This window comes from Rhinolophus ferrumequinum, chromosome 2 (genome assembly GCF_004115265.2).
Source record: "Rhinolophus ferrumequinum isolate MPI-CBG mRhiFer1 chromosome 2, mRhiFer1_v1.p, whole genome shotgun sequence".
In the NCBI taxonomy this organism is placed as follows: domain Eukaryota; kingdom Metazoa; phylum Chordata; class Mammalia; order Chiroptera; family Rhinolophidae; genus Rhinolophus; species Rhinolophus ferrumequinum.
Window position 1 is genome coordinate 107,696,874 of NC_046285.1, and position 16,420 is coordinate 107,713,293.

Genomic DNA, 16,420 nt, shown 5'->3' on the forward strand with positions numbered 1-16,420 from the left:
TGCAGACCCGGGCTGGCCCTGGCTGGGGTGCCCCGGTCGGCCCCATGTCACCAGGCACGGACGCGGGATAGAAGGCGAGGCGCGGCGGGGTGCACAGGCGCATGTCGTCGCTTACCAGGAAGGACTGGAAGAGCTGGAAGGAGCCGAGCAGCCACACGTACAGGTGGGACTGCACCTTCGTGGACGTGCCGTTGAAGGCGTTGGCCACCACCAGGAACGAGTAGGGCCCCACGGTGAAGAACTCCCAGTCGTAGGCGCCGCACGTGGCGATGGTCTGGTTGGGCTCGAACAGCCGTGTGCTCGGGTTCCACTTGTAGATGACGCTGTCGATGTTGTGGTTGTCACCTGGAAGCCAAGCGGCTGCATGGAGGGAGGGGCACGGACTTCCCCCCCACCCCCCGTGCCCGCCACGGCCCAGGGCCCCTCAGCCTGGCCCAGGGCCGCTTTGGCCCGGTCCTGCTCCATCTGCACCCGTCACTCCCCAGTGCTGATGCCCTTCACGGGCCATTCCTCCTACCCCCCCCTCAGATGGACACCTCCACGGCCCCCCTTCCAATACTCCAGGTTCTTGGAAGTGGGACGCCCTGCTGCACCTCCAGCCTCACCTCTCACGCTGCCCGGTGTGCCCTCACTCCCACTGTCCCCCACAGGCCAGGCACTGTGCTCCTGGAGCCCCCTTTGGCCCAGCCTGTCCTGGAGCACTCACTCACACTGGGGGGGACTGGTGAGGTCCCCTGTCCATCAGTGGGTGGGGGGACTCCTCCCCAGGCCCCCCACAGAGCTCCCTGGAGGGTCTCAGACTCAGGTGAACTCTGACTCATGGAGTCTGCCCACGGCCTGAGCTAGAGACACCCCACATGGCTGTCTGGGGCCTCGGACCCTGTGCAGCCCTCGAGCCACAGGATGGGGAAGGCTCTACTTGGTCACTCAGGACAGTCACTGGCCCAGGATGACGTTTGCCTGTTGCCGGCCAGCCTGTCCGCCGCACACACACATCACATGGACTCTGGGTACAGACGGGTGAGCCTGTTCTCGGAGAAGTCGTGCCTGGCCCTCCCGGCGGCTCCCCCGGCCTGACGCTGGGCCTCCTGCTCAGAGAGCTCCCCTTCCCGCTTGTGTCAGCCAAGCCCCCCAAGGGGAGGTTGGTTGGCTAGTGAGTCAGTTAGTTTCAAACGAGGCAGTCTGTGCAGCCAGGTGCCCCACATTTCCAGTGGGCAGGTACAGACCACATGTCTGTCTTCCTACCTGGACAGGTGAGGAGGTCCTCAGGTGTGCTCACCCTTAGAGGCCACCATCAGATGGGCAAACCTGAGGACTTGTGCTGGTGTGATTTACTGTCACTTTTAATGGGAGCAAAGCGAGCGGGCAGGTGCGTCCGGCCCCGCCCGAAGTGGCTCCCTTCCGGGTGACGGCCACGGCCCCTACCTTCCCGGTGGTTGGCCACGGCCAGGAAGTGCTCCCCAGCCACCTCAAAGGCCTCCCAGTCCCGGGCGCTGTGGGTGGGAACCCTCTGGTAGGGTGTGAACCGCAGCTTTCTCTGGCTCCATTTGTAAATGACGGAGAACTCCTGACCCTTTTCATTCGGGTCAAAGTTAGCCACAGCCAGGAAGACCTGAAAGACAGGACCCGGGACACTTGGTTCTCCTAGGTTCTCCTGCTCGGCGCCAGGGTCTGGCACGAAAGGCTTCTGAATGTCAGTGTCTCTGCCCGGAGGACGCGGGACTGGCTGAGCACCCCTCTCCGTGACTTCGGCGGGCCAGCAGCCCCGACTGTCCACATCTGCTCCTCACATTTAAGACCTTCAATCACGTCCGAGTCCGCCAGCCTGCCACTACCATTTCTATCTCCCGAACCCAGGAAAAGCTTTGTCACAAAAATGTTTTTGTCACCAGGCCTGGAAATGTGAGTACCCCAGTAAACCCTGCATCTCCTTGGGTGACCGGACAGATTTTCCTCTTGTTTTTCTGAATTTCCCAATTTTTCTTTGATGTAAAGTTATCATGTTTTATAATGCAAACATAAAAACCTTTGAAATGTCATCAACCAAATAACCAGAGAGCGAGTCATTCACTCACCACGCTGGCCCTGGAGCAAGGACTGCAGTGGGATGCCAGCGACATGGAGGCAGGGTTTGTCCGTCCCTTGTGGGTGGGTCAACGGGCGGGTAGCACTGTACCCAGCACACGTGTGTTGGTGAGTGAATGATTTGGGGGACAAGCATGGGAAGGTGTAGGGACAGAGTCCCAGAGAGCAGTTTGCAGGCTCTCGGCCTCACGTGGAAAGGTGCTGGCTCGGGTGGTAGATGGCCGTCAGCTGTGATCAGTTGGTCGTTAGCCACTATTGTTTTGTATATAACTGCCGTGGTTACGCTAGCAAGTGTGGATGGTGGTCAGCAAGCACGGCTGGTGCGGATCGTGTGGATCCTACTTCCTGTGTCTTGCCCAGCAGTCAGTGAGACTGGGGTGCAGGAAAACCACTTGTTGGGGCACTGGCGGATGTTCGCTTCTTGTGTCTCCACCAGCCGCCATCGAGAATACAGTGGTATGAACCCCCTACCTGTGGCTCCGTGGGTGTTCCTTTTCGGCCTCACCATATCCTGCGTTCACCTGCCAGGAGCGGGAACTGAGTCCCTGCATTACAGAAGGTATCCCCAAGAAGGAGCTGGTAGAGAAGATTAATCACGACAGGGGTGGGGATGGCATCTCTGAGACCCTCTACCTGCGGGCCCTCTGCTCAGTGCAGCCCTGACCGGAGAGGGGGGCTGCCCACAAGAGTCTCACACCCCAGGGCCCCTGGGGCCCAGGTCTCACCCTCCGTGTCTGTCCCCCTCTATCTGCACACAGCATGACCTCAATGTTTGTGTTGCCATTCTGAAATTATTTCTGCATCGTTAATGGGTCCAAAAGACCACAACAAGTTTTTAATTTAGTACTGATGGGTCTACAGAGATCTGGGTGGCATCTTAGAAATGACCTTCCTCCTGTCACATAGGGAGCCGACAGACTTTCTCAATGTCACAGTCTGGATTTAGAGACACAGCTACGTAAGCGTGTGACCGTGAATGATGTTGGGAACCTGGAAGGCTTTGGAAGCAGCAGAAATGCTTTTTCCTGTCGGATCTACGTAAGGAGCCCCAACCTTTCGACCACGGGTGTCAAAACTTTTTTCAACGGTTTTCACCAAGGGCCAGATGCGGTAAAACACACAAACAGCCGGGCCACTCACTCGAGGTGAAGTACGTATTGCCTCACCTGGTTTATTTAAGTAAACTAAATATATTTTTGGAATTTGCTGCGGGCCAATAAAAAATGGATTGCGGGCCACAGTTGGCCCGCGGGCCGCAGTTTGGACACCCCGGCTTTAGACTCTGTGCGGTTTTCCAGCTTAGAAAGGACTGAGGAAATCACCCACAGCGGACTTGCCTTTCTCCCGATGGTGAAGTGCCTCCAGGACTGTGCTTGCTGCGTGGGGATGTTCTGGTACGAGGAGAACTTCCCGTCCATCCACTTGTAGACGGCGGACGTGGTTTTCCGATTGGCTGTGGCCAAGAAGAGCCCAGCCTCGGGGATGACGAAGACCTCGAGGCCCAGCGTCTCCGAGTTGGTGTGCAGGCTCTGGTACTCTTCCACGTAGTCCAGTTTCTCTTTGGCTTGTCACAGAGATGGTGAGACCCGTTAACACTTCCCAGAACGGAAGCCCGGAGGAGTCTTGGGAGTGCGACCCCCAGCCCTGAGCTGTGACCCCGGGGCATTAGCGTGGGCCCTGGGTGCCGGTCCACCCTCCTGGGTCTGTAGGGCCCCCAGTGACACTCACGGGGAGGACTCCATGTGTCCAGCCCTTAGGGGACATTTCCCACGCTCACTGCTGCCACAAAAGGCTGTTCCCTAAACTAGAGGGTGGCCTCAGGATATTGCGAAGGGCCCAGCTGGAACCAATTCCCTTTTCCTGCAGACACCCTGACGGGAGCCCCATGGCCACCTCTCCTCGCCCTTCCCACAACAGGGATGGACAGCTGCGAGGGCTTGCTACAGCAGTAACACCCTGGGGTTCCTGCATCCAAGGACACACAGGGAGTGAAGAGAACGAGTGGGCCCCACGAGCGAGGCCAGCCCCCCAGGGAGTCCCGTGCTCTTCCCTGGACGGGGATGAGGGGAAATGGCACAGCCTGCCAGCCCACGTGTGGTGCCCAGTGGGCACGCATTTCCAGTTAAATACAGGCTCAGTGCTCTGGGTGGGGTCGTTCCCTGTTCTGAGCAGACAGCCGCCCTCACCACAGCCCGGTCATGGCTGCCCAGCCGCCTCACCTGCCAACACAGAGACCCACTCGCTGCCCACGCACAGGTACAGCCCCTTCCGGCCAGCGTCAAACCAGAAGTGGGCATCCTCCACTTTGGTGCACGGAGGTTGGGGTCCCAGCGTCACCTTCATGTTGGTTTCTGGAGGGCACAAGGAGGACGAGTGTCCGGTGGGAATGTGCCCCTGGCAGGGGCGGTCCTGCCTTTGCCTGTGAGCTGGGCTGCAAGGACCCACCCCGGGGTCTTAGACGGGGTCTCAGGAGGCGGTGAGACCCGAGAGCAGGTGGCCTGCCCCACGGGTCTGCACACGGGCAGGACGTCCTAAAGCTGCCTGCTGGCTCCAGAAGACAGCGGTCTTCACCTTCATCCCCAGCTCTTCTGAACACGCTCTGTGATACAGCCGCCTTGCTCGCCTCCCTGGGACATATGTTTACTTAAACCTCCGTTTTGCCTAGTTCTCACCCCATCTCTTCCTGTAATTATACTTCCCTCTCGGGTCAGGCACACGTGTCCTACTGATGTGACTCGGCCACCTCAGAGCCACATCTGTCCTGCAGCCGGCCCCAGTGGCCAGAGCGTATCCTTGACCCGTCACAGTGCTCAGCCCAGGCCTGCGGGTGGACGCCTGCCCCCAGTCTCCTCCTTGTGCTCGGGGTTGTGGAAACGTGACTCCAGGACTGGATCGCAGGGTCATCAACCTGAAGGGGCGCCCTTGACCTGTGAGGCTCGGAGATAGTCAGGCTGCCTCCCCACTTCCTCGGGGGGTGGGGTAGGGGGCTTGGAATCTCTATAGCAGGTGGTGTGGTTTAAATAAAAGTCAACATTGTAAGTTACATTGGGAAGATGCAAACACACACTAGAAAAAGCAAAGCCAGGGACCCTCTGGCCTGCGGGTTCATGGAAAATAAAAATGTACCTCATGAAACTTGGGGTCCCCACTGAGATGGGGGCTGAGGTTTGGATGGCTGTCAGAGAGGGATTGGGAGAAAGGACCCCAAATGCTGCTCTGGGGGCAAATAAGGCAGAAGGCAGAGACTCAGGAAGAGGAAGCCTTGGCACGTGGGGCTGGCAGCTTTGGCTACTAACCATAGGGGTATTTCAGCACCTCATTGTCTGCTGGCCTCCCCGTGAGGCCCTGCAGGACAGGGGGGATGGACAGCACGATGTCGGCATTCCTGCAGGGGCACAGCTGTGCAGTGGCATCCGAGCCGGGCAGCAGGACCAGCTGCCTCACCAGGCCCTGCAGAGAGAAGGGCAGCATGTTAGGACCTTGGGGGACGGTGGGACTGGGGGTGAGCCTAACCATCTCTAGAGCTGGGAGAGAAGAGGCTGCATAGTGGTTATGGGGGGAGCCCTGGCGCACACTGGAGAACTGGACATTCTTCTAAGGTAATTAAACCACAAAGGAATTTTTTTCTGTGGACTAACCTAGAGTGGCTGGCTTGTATCACTTACCCATCCATTTGTCTACCTGTCTACCCACGCATCCTATCATGTGCCCATCCATCCATCCATCCAATTACCCAGCCATCCACCCAGCCATCCGTCATCTGTCCATCCGTCCATCCATCCATCTACCCTCCCACCCACCCAGTCATCCACCCATCCATCCATCCACTCATCCATCCATCCATCACCCACCCTCCCACTCATCCATCCACACATCCATCCATCATCCATCCATCCAAGCATGCCATCAGTATATATTCACAGAGCACCTGCTATGTGTCAGGCATGGTTCTAGACACTGGACACACAGGGAATTAAAGGCCCTACCCTCATGGAACAAGGTGCCCTCACCTGCACTCTAGGGGAGAGGCAGGCAGTGAGTAAACACATAGCGGGTCTGAGGGGGGTCAGGGCTACAGCAAAGAGTCAACCAGGGGAGGCGTCTGGGAGGGCTGGGCGTGGGCTCATCTGCTCAGAGTGGGGAAGGCCTTTCTCTGTGGTAAGAGGACACAGGGTGGGGCCCTGAGGTACTGTGGGGACCCGTGTGCCCGGAGGAGAGAACAGTGATGCAGGGACTGTGTCGGGTGTGGCCGGTGTGTGTGAGCCTCGTGTTCCCCATTCCCGCCTGCCACACGCAGCAAACTGTCAAGCCAGAGCATCAGGACAGCAGACCGTGGTGACAGCACCCCTGCCAGCAGTGGCGCGGGAGGGCTGGCAGGCAGCCCCTGTACACGTACCGTGAACAGGCCTTTGGTCCTCCTCCGGCTGCCGATGAAGAACCGGGCTCCTTGCATGGACAGGGTGGCCGGGAAAGGCACGTCAGCAGTGCTGAAAACCGTGGAGGGAGGTTTTAGGGCCACGACAGAGCAGCTGGCGGAGGCCATTTCCGTAGAAAATGGCAGGGCAGCGCCCCCTGAGGGTGTGAGGAAGTGGCTGGGGCTGGGCAGCTTAAATAGCAAATTAACTCCCTCCCAGTTCTGGGGGCCAGAGTCCAAAATTGATGTGTTAGCAGGGCCGTCTCCTGCTGAAGGCTCTAGGGGAGGGTCCTCCCTGCCCCTTCCTGCTCCTGGGAGCTTCCGGCGTGCCCTGCTTTGTGGCCGCATGGCTCCAGTCTCTGGCCTCGTGGTCACACGCCTTCTCCTCTGAGCCTCTTCTCCTCTTCTTATAAAGACACCAGTCACTGGATCAGGCCCCACACCTCCAGGGTGACCTCAACTTAACTGGATCACATCTGCAAAGGTGCTGTCTCGACAAGGTCCCATTCCCGGGTCCTAGGGGACATGAACCTGGGGGGACGCCCTTTGTCCCAGGACAAGGTCTTCTGCAAAAGCACAGGCTGTGGAGGTGTTCAGTGGCTCTTTGCCATCTCACGGGGACCTCCAGTGGCTTCTCCCTGTGCAGGGTCCCTAGCCCCACCACCCTCCACTGAGCCCTGGTGGGACAGATGGCGTCAGAGCAGGAGAGGGTTCACCTCCCTGGTGACTCGGGGGCGTTGGAAGATGTGACCGGAGTTGGGTCTTGACGTGCAAGTGGGGGCCGAACTCTGAGGACAGGTGAGAAGGTGGGCACCCTGCTGGAGGGGATGGCATGGCTGGAGCCTCTGGAGCAGAAAAGCCAAGCACGTGCGTTCCCCTGGTTGCCCAGGTCCCCTGGGCCATGACTCCACATCCTCTTGTGCAAACACCTACTCCTGCCGGTCTTTGCCCTCTGGCTGCAGCTGGCCGTGGCCAGTCTGGCTCCTGACCACAGTCCCTGAGCACCCTGGGTTGGCTTCCTGTGCCCTCCCCAGCACAGAGATGTCCCACTGCTGGCTGTCAGCACCTGACAAGTCATGATCCTGTAAAGGTCCCAGTGTGCTTAGGGGCAGGGTGGGGGAGGGGTGGATAAGCCAGGTTTAAACAGTGTCTAGTGGCGGGCTGGTGGCTCAGTGGTTAGAGCGCAAGCTCTGGGCAGCGGGGCTGCCAGTTCGATTCCCTCACGGGCCAGCGAGCCGCTCTCTCCACAACTAAGACTGAAAGGACCACAGCTTGACTTGGAAAAAGTCCCGGAAGTACACGCTGTTCCCTAATAAAAGTCCTGTTCCCCTTCCCCAATAAAATCTTAAAAAAAAAAAAAATGCTTTTTTAAACACAGTGTCCAAATGTTATGGATTCTTTTTGTTATGGAATAAGTTTCATTACAACAAAGCAGGGTAAGAGTCTACCTTTGAAAGTAGTATTTGGTATAATGATAGATTTAATGTAAACGGGACCATTTTGATTAAAAAATCTCCAGCCCCACTCACCAAGGATGGCAGCTGAGGGCCTGTGTGGGTGGTTAGCAGGCCGGGCAGCAGGGACTCACAGTCCAGGCCACAGGAACCAGGCAGTGACAAGGCGATAAGGACAAGAAAGGAACTCAGGCTTCCGAGTGCTCAGTGTTGTGTCAAAGCTACTAAGAAGTACTCTGTGCGTATCTTGAGTTTTAGTGACTATTTGCCCCCTCGTCCCGGATAAGGACGCTGAGTCAGAGAGGTTAAAGGACGTGGTGAAAGTCACACAGCAAGACCTGGGCTTCAAGCCTGGCCGTTTGGCTCCGGCGCCTGAGTTCTTCCTGATGTCCCTCCACGGCCTGTTCCTGATGGTGACAGCACCCCGCGCGTCACGTTCCCCTGGCCAAGCCCAACCCACGCAGCCTGGACTCATACTGCAGCCCAAACCCTGGGCCAGGTGTCGCTCCGCCGCCGCCCTCAGACTGGCGCCTGTGCTCGGCCCGCCCCACGGTGGCCCTTCTGGAGACAGGTTTGCCGTGTACTTGCCGATGACCCGGACCCCCCGTCACAGTGGGTGTTCCTAAGGATGGTTCCTCCACAAGCCAGACCCCGCTGGGGCTCACACAGCACCACGCGACCCTCCCCGGCGTCCTGGTACCTACATGTCCATGGGGACGCCGCAGTCCATGGTGAGGGAAAAAGAGTCTTCAGACACGGCCAAGACCAGCGTGTGCCACTGGCTGTCCATCAGGGCCGGGCTGCGGAAGGACACGCGTGTCTGCCAGGCGCCCGCGGCGTCCTCGCGGAGGAAGAGGAAGTGCAGGCGGGTGGGCGAGTAGCGCAGGCCCAGCAGCAGTGCGTCCGGCCCCTCCGCCACCACCGAGAACAGGTACTCGTTCTTCTGCAGGAAAGGGGGGCCAGGTGAGGGCCGGCAGGTGAGGGCGGGCAGGTGAGGACTGGAAAAGTGAGGGCCGGCAGGTGGGGTGGGGCTTACCGTGCAGGGCCCCCTGCAGTAACTATGTCTGTGATAAAACCAGGCGCACGGCTCACACCCGTGAGAATGGCTACTAGCCACAGAAAACAGCAAGTGTCGGTGAGGCCGCAGAGAAATTGGAACCCTCGCGCACTGTCGGTTGTAATGCTAAATGGTGCAACAGCTGGGAAAGTATGGAGGTTCCCCAAAAACTCAACACAGAATTATCACATGATCCAGCAAGCCCACTTCTGGGCACCCCACCCCCCAAAAGAATTGAAAGCAGGGTTTCAAAGAGATACTTCCACACCCATGTTCACTGCAGCCTTAGTCACAAGAGCTGAAACAGAAGCAACCTAAGCGTCCACCTGCGGATGGACGGATAAGCAGGGTGGTGTAGCCGTACAAGGGAATGTCATTCAGCCTTGGAGAGGAAGTCCTGACGTCAACATGATGACCCTGAGGACATCACGCTCAGGAAACAAGTCAGGCACCAAAGGACAAACACTACGATTTCACTAACATGAGGTCCCTCGAGTATGCAGATTCATAGAGACAGACAGTAGATGGTGGGGGCGGGGGGCTGGGGTTTGCGGACCAGGCGTTAGCCTTTCATGAGAGCAGGTTACATTCCGGAAAGATGAAAAAAGTTTTGGGGAGGACAGTGGTGACGGTTGAACAACAGTGTGAATGTCCCTAATACCATTGAACTGTGCGCTGAAACCAGCTTCACGTTATGTGGATTTTACCACAATTTAAAACCCACGCACTACCACCACCACCACGGTGATGTCAAATGATGTGACCTCAGAACCCCAGCGGCCCCAGCCACACGTTGGACTGTACAGAAACAATGTACACTCGACTGTATGTGATTGCAACTCCAAGCCTATTGTTAATCTTTAGTCTAACACAAAAAGAAAAGAATTGACAGGGATTCAACCTGAATGCCAAGCAGACCTGTAAAATAGCTACAGAATATATATTTTTAGCAAGTCTTTGGCCAACTCACACTGTGAACTCAATTCCATGCAACTATTATTCTACAGAAGTTAAAGGCTCCACGGTCCTAATAGGATTTAATGCCCAATTCAGCAAAATCCACAAGGCTCAACTTGGTCACATGGCCTCTGGCCACTCCATCACAGACCACCCTGGGCGACAGCTAGTCCCACCGGTGACCCTGTCCCCCCAGAGGAGTTAGGCCACTGCCTTTGGGGATTTATTTCTCAGTCACTCGTTCCTAGCATATACGCGTGTGTGGAGGGGACCAATGTCTGGTCATAGCTGTGTGTCCCCACCCCAATGAGGTCACATGAGGAAGCAGGTCAGGTGATGAAGAGAGTTTATTGGGGTGCCCTAGAAGGTGCTGACACACTGAGAGTCAAGGTCAAGTGATTGACAGAGAAACTGGGAGTGAAAGACAGGTGAGCCAGAGGCCGGAAGAACTCCTGGGAGGCAGACGCCCGGGGAGCAGTGAGGTCAGGGGTTCCTGGGAATCAGAGGTCAGGTCAGGACACTGGGGACCGGAGGGAACCCCATCATGGGTCGGTGGCCAGCTAACACAGGTCAGGACCACACTGAGGGACGGCTGGGGGGGACCGCTATCATGGGGTCTGCTGGAGGCTGCTTCCCCTGTGGTGACACGCTGGTCAGCAGCAGGACTTCTGGGCCGAGGCGGGGACGCAGCAGGCCGGGCGGGAGCACAGGGGGCGGCAGATGACAGACATGCAGGAGGACGGGCGGCAGCAGCTGGGCTGGCAGGAGGAAGCGGGGACACAGCAGGAGGAGATGGGCACGCAGCTGGCGGGCCTGCACACGGGGCGGCAGATGAGGGACACGCAGGAGGAGGGTCTGCAGCAGGACGAGGGGCAGGGGGTGGCCCCAGAGCAGACGGGTGTGCAACAGAGGGGCCTGCAGCAGATGGGTGTGCAACAGAGGGGCTTGCAGCAGATGCGTGTGCAACAGGCGGGCTTATAGCAGACAGGTGTGCAGCAGGAGGGCTGGCAGCAGCTGGGGACACAGCAGGAGGGCTGGCAGCAGCTGGGGACACAGCAGGGGGGCTGGCAGCAGCTGGGGACACAGCAGGGGGACTGGCAGCAGCTGGGGACGCAGCAGGGGGACTGGCAGCAGCTGGGGACGCAGCAGGAGGACTGACCACAGCTGGGGACACAGCAGGAGGACTGACCACAGCTGGGGACACAGCAGGAGGACTGACCACAGCTGGGGACACAGCAGGGGGGCTGGCAGCAGCTGGGGACATAGCAGGGGGGCTGGCAGCAGCTGGGGACACAACAGGGGGGCTGGCAGCATCTGGGGACGCAGCAGGGAGGCTCGCAGCAACTCTCTGGGCAGTCGTCCACCTGCCAGGAGGAGTCAGTGCAAGAGTCACAGGAATCGGGCAGGCAGACGCGGCCGCCGTAGGTCAGGTCGCTGGAGCAGACGGACAGGGTGGACGCGGCCATGGTGGCTGGTGGGTGGGAGGTGAGCTGGGAGGAGGCTGAGTGTGAGTGTGAGTGTGAGAGAGTGTGTGAGTGTGAGGTGCTCGGCTGTCGGCTTTTATACCTGCCTGGGTGTTTGTGTGTTGTCCCAGAAGGAGGCTCCCCACGCCCTCCCTTCCTCCTTGTTATTTTGAGAACAGGCCTTGGAGGAAGCCCTTACTATTCTTGTTTATTTACAGGAATGAGTTGCTGGTTGTAAAATGGCTGCTGTCGTGGGAAACTGGATCAACCCTTCACCGGGGTTTGGTTTTCTAACACAGACAGCATAGGAAACACCGGAGCCCTGGAGCCTGGCTGCTCTGCTCTCCAGATGTTCTCTGTGACGTTGTAGGTCAGGGTGTCCAACTCTCAGTGACCAGGCAGCACGGGGCTGGCATTGGGACAGTGCTGTTCATCCAGTGCAGGACGCCCCGAAAGAGAAGGGCTGAAGATGGCCAGGCCAGGCACAGAGAGCAGCAGTATGACAAGTGGGAAAGCAGGCAAGGAGGGTCTCGAAGCCAGCAGGTTGACAGATGGAATACAGAAAAGAAGACCTAAGCTAAGCAGATGGTATTCCCAGATGATCCATAACTCATCACACAGGATTTCTAGAAAGGCAGAGCACCCACAGGGAGAAAGAGAACGTTTCCCAGAGCGGAAGGGAAACACGGGTCTTCAGATGTGGAGTTTGGACCAAACATGGAGCCAGATGAATGGAAATGGTCATTTCTAGATACACTGGTGAGATATCTGACACCAAACATGAAGACACATTGGCAAAGCTTCTAGAGAGATTGGCTTCGTACCCTAACCGGCCCGTTGAGATGCTGGAGACAATGGCACCGACCTCCCACATCTGAGCGAAATAAATGACTCCCATGATCTGATTCCGCTAGGTCACCTGGTGTGCGGAATGAAGGCATTTCCCGTAACACAGTGTTCTGAAACACTGCCTCTCACACACTGTGAATGAAAACATGGGCCAGCAAAACAAAACACAGACCGTAGACCCAAAGGGAAGCAAAATACAGAAAATAATCGAGCAACATGTCAGCAAAAAGCAGGTGAAGCTTCTGAGCTTCTTCGGGGAGAGGAAATTCCTCTGCCTGGCCTTGCAGAACCAAGGGACTTACCCCGCCCCCCCGGCCCTCATTAACTCCCTCTTGGTGGTTGCAGGTCTACGACTTCGACAAGTGCACATGTATCCCTGTACCCTACAAAAGAATCTCATCACCCTCAAATGTTCCCTTGGGTCATTTCATTGCCGCCAGCTCCCTTCATCTAAGACTCCTGGCAACCGCTTGTTCTCAGTCACCACAGTTGTCCTTTCTGGACGTCGTATAAATGGAGCCATACGGTATGTAGCCCTTGGGCTCTGGCTTCTTTCACTCAGCACAATGCTCTGGGGAGTCGTTTTGTACCAAGAGTTCACGTCTTGTCATTGCCAACTAGTACTCCACTGTATGGACGTACCACTGTTGGTTTATTCAGTCAGTGGTTCAAAAACATTTTCACTGTTTCCTGTTCTTGATGATTATGAACACGGCTGCTGTAAATATTGTTTGTATCCAGGTTTTGGCATGATAACGAGTTTGCATTTCTCTAGGGTAAACACCAAGGAGTGGGGTGGCTGCGTCACGTGGGAAGTGCATGTTTAACTTGATAAGAATGCCAGACTATTTTCCAAAGTGACTGTGACACTGTGCATTTCTCACACTGTATGACCGACCGACCGTTCCAGTTCCTTCACGTCCTTGCCAACTTGGCATGGTCAGTCTTTTTTCATTTGAGCCATTCTAACAGGTGTGTGGGGTATCTCCTTGTGGTTTCAGCTTGCATTTCCCTGATAATTAACGGCGTAGAGTATCTTTTTATATGCTTGAGTGCCCCCCATGCACTTTTCTGGTATTTCTTCCAATCTTTAGGCCCTTTTCTTTGTTACGTTTTATTGATGTTGAATTTCGAGATTCTTTATAAATTTTGGCTGTAAGTCTTTGGTCAAATGTGTGATTTGCAAATATTTTCTATAATTCAGGTGCTCATCTTATTCAGGTGATTCTCTTAACAGTATCATTTGAAAAGCAAAAGAGTTTAATATTAATAAAGTGCTATTTTCATTTTTTTAAAGATTGTGCTTTTGGTGTCGAATCTAAGAACTCTTTGGCTGACATAAGGTCACAGAATTTTCTGTTTTCTTCTAAAAGTTTAAAACTTTGACATTTTACATGAGTTTATGATCAATTTGATTAATTTTTTTCCATTAAGTGTGAAGTATGGCTCAAGGTTCCCCACTTTTTTTGCATATAGATGTCTACTTATTCCAAATCCCGTCTGTGTAATTAACTTGCTTTGGCACGTATGTCAAAAATCGGTTGACTTCCTTCGTGTGGGTCAGTTTCTCTATTGTCTCATTCATCTGTGTACCTATCTTTTTGCCAATATCTCAATCTCATTGTCTTGATTATTATAGCTTTATAGTAAATCTACAAGTCAGGTAGTGTGGGTCTTCCAATTTCGTTCCTCATTTTCAAATTGTTTTGTCTATTTGAGATCTTTGTCTTTCCAAATAATTTTAGATGCAGCCTGTTAATAACAAAAAAAAATCCTGCTGGAATTTTTATTGGGATTGCCTTGAATCTACAGATCAATTTGGAGGTAACTGACATCATAACAATATTTCAACCCATGAACATGGTCTAGTTGTCCATTTATTTATGTCCTCTTTGATTTCTTTCATCGGTGTTTTTATAGTTCTCATTATGTACATATTATGTTAGATTTATACCTTTTCCATTTTTATTTTGTTGTAAGTCATACTCTTAAACATAATTTTTGTGATCCAATTGTCCATTGCTATTATACAGCAATATAATTAATTTTTATTATTTCAAGCTCGTGTTCTTTAACCTTGCTATATTCTCTTATGTTTCTAGGAGTGTTTTTGTGGATTCTTAAGGATTTTCTATGTGGAACATCGTGACCTCTGTGAATAGACACAATTTTATGTCTTCACTTCCACTATGTATGCCTTTTATTTCTTTTTCTCAGCTCTTTGCATTGGGGAGGACTTTTAGTGCGATGTTGAATAGGAACGGTGAGAGAGGACATCTGTGTCTTGTCCTGGACTTAGGGGAAAACCATTGTCTTTTACAATTGAGTATAGTGTTGGCCGTGAGCTTTTGATAGCTATCCTGTATCAGGTTTGGATTATTTGTTTATTCTTAGTTCACTGTAAACTATTTTGAAATTAAGAAGAGGGAACACTCCCTAACTCATTCTATGAAGCCAGAATTACCCTGATACCAAAGCCAGATAAAGACACTACAAGGAAACTACAGACCAATATCCTTTACGAAAAATGATGCAAAAATCCTCAACAAAATGCTAGCAGACCAACTTAAGCAGATATTAAAAGATTTATACACCATGACTAAAAGGGACCTATTCCTGGAGTGCAAGGAGGATTCTACAGATGAAAATCTATCAATGTAGGAGAACCAAGACGGCTCAGTAGGTAAATGCTGTGCATATAGGTATCTACCAAGTAGGTAAATGCTGCGCTGACCTTCTCTCACAACCACATCAAAATTACAACTAACGTACAAAACAACCATTTTTGAGAATCACCTAAAATCAAGCTGAATTGCCGCCTTGCCACTAAGGACGCACAGACGAAGCCTAATCCAGACTGGTAGGAATGGCAGAGACACGCACTGGGTTGTTCCCACACCCACATGTGACCATTAAAGATCAGTGGGGCTATTTTGGCTGTGGGGGTCCCTCACTATCGTCTATATCAGGGGTGTCCAAACTTTTTTCAACATTTTTCACCAAGGGCCAGATGCGGTAAAATACACAAACAGCCGGGCCACTCACTCGAGGTGAAGTACGTATTGCCTCACCTGGTTTATTTAAGTAAACTAAATATATTTTTGGAATTTGCTGCGGGCCAATTAACAATGGATTGCGGGCCACAGTTGGCCCGTGGGCCGCAGTTTGGACACCCCTGCTCTAGAAGGATGAGACATTCCAGCCCCAACCCAGCCCAGGGTTCCACTGCTGGGGAGAGAAGTCCCCTTAATTTCTCACTGTGAAAATCAGTGGAGACTGTGACTGAGTGAGACTCAGTACACCTGAACTCACAGGCACTCCTCTTAAAGGGACTATGTGCAGACTTACTCACCAACAGAATCACTCGCTCTGAACTCCAGTGCTAGGGAAGCGGCTGGAGAGGCAGCAGGGACAAATGGTGGGGAATTGAGTAGTCGGGCTTGGGACGAGGGGTGGAGAGGCTGCTTTCCCTTCGACAGGGGAGCTAGTGGAGGCAATTATTTCTTTGTTGAGTCCTCCCCCTTCCCAGCCACAGGTGGCCATCATATTTGAGTCTCCACTCTTTGTTCACCACCCTGTTAATTTGAAACCTGGCCCTGCCCAACTTTCAGGAACACCCAGGCTGCTTTCTATGGCTTTTTCATGTAGACCGCATGCTTTGGCTCAAGCTGCAGAATTTCATAGGGTCTCTCAAAGGTACACAGACCCAGATAAGCAGCATCTTGCTTGAGCATGTCCTGTACCTCTGGCTGAGCAGCCCTAAGCCGGCACTAGCAACAACCAGCGTTGGTTCATGGCTTCTCCTCTCAAGGAGCTTCCAAGTACAGCATGGGCAGCAGCCCTCTGTGGATTTCTTTATGGCTTCTGCTGGGTGGCCCCAGGTAGGACAGGGGCTGGTGCTGAACTTGACCTACAGCAGACCCTCTCTAAGGTGGTCCTGGGGCTGGCGCCCCCAGTTCCGAGCTTCAAAATGTTCTGGAGCATCACCCAGCCATCTCCAAGTACAACACACTCAAGGGGTGGATTGGGCAGGCACCAGAGTCCTGCTGAGGCAGATCCTGCTCCGTAGGATCGGCCCTGGACAACAACTCTTCCACTGTAGTCAAGGCCAGTCCTCACAACCAGTGAGCCCAAGGATGAG

General features: G+C 54.3%; 1 protein-coding gene across 1 annotated transcript in view; it reads right to left on the reverse strand.

Moving 5' to 3' along the window:
* The window catches only part of TSPEAR (thrombospondin type laminin G domain and EAR repeats), a 115,211-nt gene that overhangs the window by 14,277 nt on the left and 84,514 nt on the right, over window positions 1-16,420 (reverse strand). The window contains exons 3-9 of the mRNA XM_033091318.1: window positions 8,658-8,896; window positions 6,482-6,572; window positions 5,382-5,535; window positions 4,305-4,436; window positions 3,423-3,649; window positions 1,426-1,612; window positions 116-345 (exon numbers count right to left, since the gene is read on the reverse strand). Coding sequence (XP_032947209.1) covers window positions 116-345; window positions 1,426-1,612; window positions 3,423-3,649; window positions 4,305-4,436; window positions 5,382-5,535; window positions 6,482-6,572; window positions 8,658-8,896 — 1,260 coding nt within the window. The remainder of the gene's footprint in view (window positions 1-115; window positions 346-1,425; window positions 1,613-3,422; window positions 3,650-4,304; window positions 4,437-5,381; window positions 5,536-6,481; window positions 6,573-8,657; window positions 8,897-16,420) is intronic.